The sequence below is a fragment of the Ahaetulla prasina genome, chromosome 1 (assembly GCF_028640845.1).
Source record: "Ahaetulla prasina isolate Xishuangbanna chromosome 1, ASM2864084v1, whole genome shotgun sequence".
NCBI lineage: Eukaryota > Metazoa > Chordata > Lepidosauria > Squamata > Colubridae > Ahaetulla > Ahaetulla prasina.
The window spans coordinates 297,331,335-297,339,229 of NC_080539.1; the positions used below are offsets into that span (position 1 = coordinate 297,331,335).

Below are 7,895 nucleotides of genomic sequence, written 5' to 3' on the forward strand. Positions count from 1 at the left end.
GTAACCTTCCCCTGCCATGCCCACGAAGCCACACCCACAGATCTGGTAGTAAAAAAATTTGAAACCCACCACTGTGCTGCACCACTTTTGTGCGATGTTTGGAGACTCCAGAGACTGTGCAAGGGGATTTTTGCATGGCACCTTCAGCCTCTGAAAATCACACAAGAATAGTTGTGTGCTATCGAGAATAGTTGTTGAATTTTGGGGAACGCTGCCATGTCATCCAAAACATCATGGCGTGTCAGCTTTGACCTGTGTCATAGATTTACCATCACTGTCTTAGTACATACCTTTCATCCTTTCAGTCATTCCAGCTGCAGAAATACAAGTCTTCACTGTCTCGTGATCCCGTTGTAATGAAATTCTTTAAAAAACAAAAACCAACTGCTATCCCAGATGGTTTCTGAATCTCTATATAGGATCTACTCACAAAGAATATTCAGCTCCTTACAGTAGTCCGGCTGCTGTTAGAAGATGGTGGGGGAGGAGTGTGTTATGTGACCAAGTTTCCTTCTTGAGGAACACTGCTGTGGATTTGGAGAGGAGAAGCAACTTGTCTTTCCAGTGAAATATGTGCGCTGGATGCTGCAGAGCAGAGGGATTTGCCAGATCCACCCTCCCATGGTATGTAAGGATTGGTCTTCTGTTAAACTGCTGGAAAGCAAATGTTAACAGTAATGGCTTAAGCACAGCAATGCAAGCTGTTGCCTGTCTTGAAGGAAGAAGCATCTTTGGCTGTTGAAAATGGGCTTGTTATGACTCTGTTTTAAATATTTAATACGAACTTTTAGTTTCTAAAGCCTGCACTTTGCTTTACGAGCAAAAAACCTAGTGTCCTTTCCATTATTAAAAAAAAACCCACATCAGAAACTTAAAATGAAATGCCAGAAATAAAATAAGGAACAGCCTGGTGCTCCAAGTGAGAAATTAATGGGGCTGGTGTTGGCAGAAAGCTCAGCATTTGCTGTGATGGAAACTACCTTTTGGGAACAGAAGTCAACTGCAAACTCTTCCCAGCACTGGAACTGGAGCAAAGAAACTATTCCAGCAGTGGCCTCTGGGATTGAAAAGAAGGGAAAGAATTTGCAGTAAACAGAATTATCTTCACCCAAGTGTATGGCCGCAGAAGGGACAAGGTTTCTTCTCGACATGGCTCAAAGTTTCCAGCTACACTTCAGACTTTCTGTCTGGGCAGTTCTGATTCTCTTTGTGATTGCTGGATCCCTGAGCCAGGCAGGTAGGTTATTTGTCTATTTATTTCTTTATAAAATTTATTGGCCGCCCATCTTACCAAACGGTAATTCTGGGCGGCTTACAAATATTAAAAGATAAAACTATACAAAAGCCGAAAGATATAAATAAAATACTGTAAAGATCCAAATACTGAGCCCCAATTAAAACATGGGGATGGGGGGGGGGAGAGGATAAGAGGGGGTCTGTTATTAATCTATCAATCACGCCCAGTGTGAAACCTCTCAATTGGAGCCCCAAGCCAGCTGGTAAAGCCAGGTCTTTAAGCTCTTGCGGAAGGTCAGCAGGGTTGTTAACAGGGCATGCCTCCTCTGCCAGCACTAAATTAATTAGTTAATTTAATTTAGAACTGAAGAAGCTTCTTGGATGAGAAACGAAACGTTTTCAAAGAAAAAAACCCAAGAAAGTCCAGTTGCCTTCTGGAAAAATACCTTTGGAATAACTTGTATAGATGGAACAAGGGCAAGGGCAGAGAATCCTGCATTCCTGTTACAAGAGGGTTAAAACATATGACTAAAAGCTTCCCATTATGTGCAGCTGTGTAGGAAATTGTTGATTCCTGCCATATAACCCTAAGCAATCTTAACAGACTGAAACAAATGCAAAGATATTTGCAAAGGTTATTTTTCTTGCAGGAGAGCCACCAGGCTTTTACTGTATGAGGAACAAATTCAACTGATAAAGGGTTCCAGAACATGCAGATTTTATGAAAGGCTATACTGTAAATGCCTGAAAGTGTAAGACCAGAAATTAAAATGCAGCCCTTTGACTTTAACAGAACAAAACCTCAAATATTCTTCACGTACAATCTTCAATCTTAGTGGCATTTATTTTCCTGTTTACGATATTAGATTTATTTTCCTGTTTAAGATCAAGAATAAACATGGATAGATTTTCCTTGAAAGAAACATTTCTTATAAACTGGGAATATTTATTCATTTATTTGATTTCTACAGCCGCCCATCGCAACTAAAGTTTCTGGGCAGTGTACATTATAAAACAAAAAAAATTAGAATGTTCTATCTCCATGTATAACTTCTGATAGTTTTTGTTTGGCTGCTGCTCTCTTTTTAAAATCACATCTCAATTATAGTTCGCTTCCTTTTCAGAAATAAAGAATGCTGAGTTATTATATAGATTTTGATTTAATTATAAATGGGTTATGGAATATGAAGCAATTATATCTGGGACAGATGAAGAGGACAATGTAAGAAGCTCTAAAAATTAGTCATTTTGAATTTCAGGAACTTTAATATGTTATTTGGCTCTTAGAGGCAAAGGAATACTTTCCAGGGACAAATTTCTTTTTAAAAGTAATGCCAACCTGCCTGAGATGATAGCTATCAGGACTTAATCTTCACACAGAATTATTCAGTGTCATTTTACCAGAATGTAGAAAACACAGTCTTTGAGCCTCAAAAGTTATGTATTAGAAAAAAATAAACGGCTTTCCAAACCAAATGTCACCGAACATTATAAACATCTGTCTTTGATCGAAGAGCCTGTAACTCTCCCTGGAAGCATAAATTTCTTCAAAAATATATATGCATGATTTAGTTATTAAATAGTAATAACCATTCCTGAAGTTAATGAATTTAGATTGAAATCTAGATAACCATACAGTTTTTTTTCTATAAGCAGTAAAAGATACACAACAATTTATATTTGTTGTATATATTTATTAGCTTCACTTAGTATCATGATGGCAAACCTATGGCACACGTGCCAGAAGTGGCACGCAGAGCCCTCCCTCTGGGCATGCATGCCATCGCAGTTGCTGTTCTGGTTTCCGGTGTAATGCTCGCCAGCCTGCTGATCTTTGCAGGTGCCTTAGCAGCCTGAAAACTGTCCGGAAACGCCCCAAAAAACAGGCCATTTTCCTGGCCATTTTTCAGGCTGTTTTCAGGCCCTTTTGGGCCGTTTTCTGGGTCGTTTCTGGGCCATTTCTAGGCCATTTTTTGGGCCTTTTTCTGGGTCATTTTTTAGCCCAGAAAACTGCCTAAAATGAACTAACAGCTTCCAAGGAGAGTGTGAGAAATAATTTTAAACTCCTAATTCTAAAGTAACTATTAACCATTGTGATGTGAATAGGAGAGTCATAGAGACAATGTTGTCTCAAAAACATTTGCCTATCTATTCTAATGATGGATGGGAGTAGGGATAAGCCCAAGCCTTTGCCTTTGTTAGAGCTGCTCAAATTCCAGCCATCTTATCTATACTTTGCTTAAACCAGACCATCCCAAAGCTCTAAGGATTGTAATGATTGCATCAAAGCATCAGATAAAGCAACTGCCAGCCAATGACACTTCCATACTTTTGTGATGTCACTCACAACTTAAGTGCTAATACTTCTTTTACTTTGTAGGTTCCCATTAGGTAACTAGCTGTGAATAGGAGTGATTTGGAACTTTGGTGAATTACAGTATAACATTGCTTTAACTTTTTATTAGAGCTTATCTCACTTTGTTTTACTTAAATCCTCAAACAAGAAAAGCAAATCAGAAATCACTGCAGATATGAAGGAAATTGGTCAAGGATACTATTTCTTAATCCCTGTAATCAAAATGTGTTTTTATTCCTATTTTCTAGATGACCAATTTCACCTCAAAAACAGTACAGATAAAGATACTCAAGAGAATGCTGAGATCATATTAGAGGTAACACAAGCAAAATCCATCTCTTTAGCAGAAAAATGGGGAAATCCAGTACAGTTGTCTAATGTGGGATTATTCTAGTTGCTTGTGGGACCTTCCTTATTATTCTCTAGTAAATGTTTGTGGATTTTTGCCTCCAAATTGTATGCTGCTCTGGATGTCTGAATATCAAGTTTTATATTACTATTCAAATGATTCTTCCTTGTTTCCTAGTTCTGCAGAATATGATAGGGTGGTTGTTCTTTTAACAGAAATCGTTTTGCTTCACAGCACTGGGCTTATTGAAGCTTTGTATACCTAGGGATCTCAAGTTAATTGTTATTTTAATTAAGGCACTTAATTTTCAGATGGGATAATTGCCAAAACATAGGGAGAGGTCTCTCCTGCTTCACGTCACATTATAGATCCAGGTTCATAAATAGTGCAATTGGCAGATCACAGACTTTTGAGCTGTGGTAGGTGGCTAAAACCTCTTTACCTCACCCCTCATTCAAAGCATCAAAATATGTCCTCCCCCTCATTCCATTCCATTCCATCCCCTCATTCCATTAAGGAGACTTTTGCTGCTTTTGCTGCCAGGTATGAAGGGAAACAAAGGTAAGAAAATCCTACCCATTTCTTTTGTTAACTTGTTCTCCCGGCTCAATGAATGATGAAATTAACTTTTATGGCTGGGACCTATGGCACTCTTTTAGCAAAGAGCCACGAGATGGCATCCTGGAGTTAATTCTGCACCTTAGATTGCTTCTGAAAGGAAAGAATCTGAAGGGATATAGATGATGCCTCCCAATCTTGGTCTTTTCATAGCCTTTATTTTTTTAATCCATTTTTATTTATTAAATTATTAGTCTGTCTATCTTCCCATCATTCCCATTATTATTTTATATTTTGATCATTACTGTAAATGATGGGGTTTGATACATATGAAATATTTTGCATGTGTATTTAAAGTATTTAACAGGTAAATAAGTATTCAGCTTTGACCACATTGGTCTCGGCATTGCCTAATCCTGTTAGCAATTTTCAGGCTGTTTTCAGGCCCTTTTGGGCCGTTTTCTGGGTCGTTTCTGGGCCATTTCTAGGCCATTTTTTGGGCCTTTTTCTGGGTCATTTTTTAGCCCAGAAAACTGCCTAAAATGAACTAACAGCTTCCAAGGAGAGTGTGAGAAATAATTTTAAACTCCTAATTCTAAAGTAACTATTAACCATTGTGATGTGAATAGGAGAGTCATAGAGACAATGTTGTCTCAAAAACATTTGCCTATCTATTCTAATGATGGATGGGAGTAGGGATAAGCCCAAGCCTTTGCCTTTGTTAGAGCTGCTCAAATTCCAGCCATCTTATCTATACTTTGCTTAAACCAGACCATCCCAAAGCTCTAAGGATTGTAATGATTGCATCAAAGCATCAGATAAAGCAACTGCCAGCCAATGACACTTCCATACTTTTGTGATGTCACTCACAACTTAAGTGCTAATACTTCTTTTACTTTGTAGGTTCCCATTAAGTAACTAGCTGTGAATAGGAGTGATTTGGAACTTTGGTGAATTACAGTATAACATTGCTTTAACTTTTTATTAGAGCTTATCTCACTTTGTTTTACTTAAATCCTCAAACAAGAAAAGCAAATCAGAAATCACTGCAGATATGAAGGAAATTGGTCGAAGGATACTATTTCTTAATCCCTGTAATCAAAATGTGTTTTTATTCCTATTTTCTAGATGACCAATTTCACCTCAAAAACAGTACAGATAAAGATACTCAAGAGAATGCTGAGATCATATTAGAGGTAACACAAGCAAAATCCATCTCTTTAGCAGAAAAATGGGGAAATCCAGTACAGTTGTCTAATATGGGATTATTCTAGTTGCTTGTGGGACCTTCCTTATTATTCTCTAGTAAATGTTTGTGGATTTTTGCCTCCAAATTGTATGCTGCTCTGGATGTCTGAATATCAAGTTTTATATTACTATTCAAATGATTCTTCCTTGTTTCCTAGTTCTGCAGAATATGATGGGGTGGTTGTTCTTTTAACAGAAATCGTTTTGCTTCACAGCACTGGGCTTATTGAAGCTTTGTATACCTAGGGATCTCAAGTTAATTGTTATTTTAATTAAGGCACTTAATTTTCAGATGGGATAATTGCCAAAACATAGGGAGAGGTCTCTCCTGCTTCACGTCACATTATAGATCCAGGTTCATAAATAGTGCAATTGGCAGATCACAGACTTTTGAGCTGTGGTAGGTGGCTAAAACCTCTTTACCTCACCCCTCATTCAAAGCATCAAAATATGTCCTCCCCCTCATTCCATTCCATTCCATCCCCTCATTCCATTAAGGAGACTTTTGCTGCTTTTGCTGCCAGGTATGAAGGGAAACAAAGGTAAGAAAATCCTACCCATTTCTTTTGTTAACTTGTTCTCCCGGCTCAATGAATGATGAAATTAACTTTTATGGCTGGGACCAATGGCACTCTTTTAGCAAAGAGCCACGAGATGGCATCCTGGAGTTAATTCTGCACCTTAGATTGCTTCTGAAAGGAAAGAATCTGAAGGGATATAGATGATGCCTCCCAATCTTGGTCTTTTCATAGCCTTTATTTTTTTTAATCCATTTTTATTTATTAAATTATTAGTCTGTCTATCTTCCCATCATTCCCATTATTATTTTATATTTTGATCATTACTGTAAATGATGGGGTTTGATACATATGAAATATTTTGCATGTGTATTTAAAGTATTTAACAGGTAAATAAGTATTCAGCTTTGACCACATTGGTCTCGGCATTGCCTAATCCTGTTAGCAATTTTCATGCTTCAGGACAATGAGCTTCCCTTGGCATGGTTTTGTTCAGTGTGATACCTGAATGCAGGCTGTTAAGTTAGATCATTGTTCAGCACTGAATATCATCCAAGCCCAAATTTAGAGACTTGGGAAAAAGTCTCTGCTACTCCCTCATACTTCCTCTTTTTCAGTTACTTTGGGGAGGAATTGAAATTACGGCAAACGAGACCATCAAGGTAGAAGATGAAGAATTGGCCACTCTGCGTCCTGCAAAGCGCTTACTCTGGATCTTTCAGCATAAAGTTCCCAAAAATCCATCAGGAATCGAAGAATACCTGGATCACTTCTCTCAGTCTGACACCCCGATCCCTCGGGAGGAATTTGAGCAGCTTGTTTTCACTACTATCTTTACTGCTTACCAGATTCGCATTGTCCAAGGCCTGGATAAAAATCTGTGGATCAACCTTTTCTCTCAGCTGGTCAATGAAATCCTCCGGGAGCTCTGCAAACAATTCTGTCCTGAGGAACTGATTGATTCTGTTCAACATTTAGCCTCCAGGCCTTGGCAGGAAATGCCTGCCTATGTTAGCGCATTGAAGAAATTCTATCAGCCCAGCTTCCTTATAACTCAAGGAAACTGATTTTTCTGTGTAAAGGGCAAAACTTGACTCATCTTTCACCTCATAATATGCACACTAAAATACAGAAATACATTTTGAAGTTCTTCTATCTCTGTAACATTATCTGAGACTCTGCATGGACCAAAGTAGCAATCTTCCTGCTTTGTTTTCCCAACTTCAGTAGACAGTCCTTTGTTCTTTAATGTAATCTGATTTAGGAAAGCCTTTCCCAATGACCTTGAGATATACTAGAATTTACAATATCCAGTCATGACTAGTCTAACAGAATTCTGGGACTTGTAGTCAGTGGTGGGATTCAAATAAATTAGCAATTGGTTCTCTGCCCTAATGATTTCCTCCAACAACCAGTTCACCAAACTGCTCAGAAAGTTAACAACCGGTTCTCCAGAAGTGGTGCGAACTGGCTGAATCCTACCACTGCTTGTAGTCCTGACACATATGGAGAACACCAAGTTAGAGTTAATTATCTTTTCTTTTATGTACACTGAGAGCATATGCACCAAGACAAATTCCTTGTGTGTCCAATCACATTTGGCCAATAAAAATTCTATTCTATTCTATTC

The 7,895-nt window shown here is 38.2% G+C and overlaps 1 protein-coding gene across 1 annotated transcript; it reads left to right on the forward strand.

Annotated features, from left to right (window-relative positions):
* The first annotated feature begins 663 nt into the window (after positions 1 to 663).
* Positions 664 to 7,336, forward strand: FAM180B (family with sequence similarity 180 member B). The gene is made up of 3 exons (XM_058161854.1): positions 664 to 1,237; positions 5,628 to 5,695; positions 6,883 to 7,336. Exons 1-3 carry the CDS (start codon positions 1,117 to 1,119, stop codon positions 7,330 to 7,332), a joined length of 639 nt encoding a protein of 212 aa, XP_058017837.1. The 5' UTR covers positions 664 to 1,116; the 3' UTR covers positions 7,333 to 7,336.
* The last annotated feature ends 559 nt before the right edge of the window (positions 7,337 to 7,895 follow it).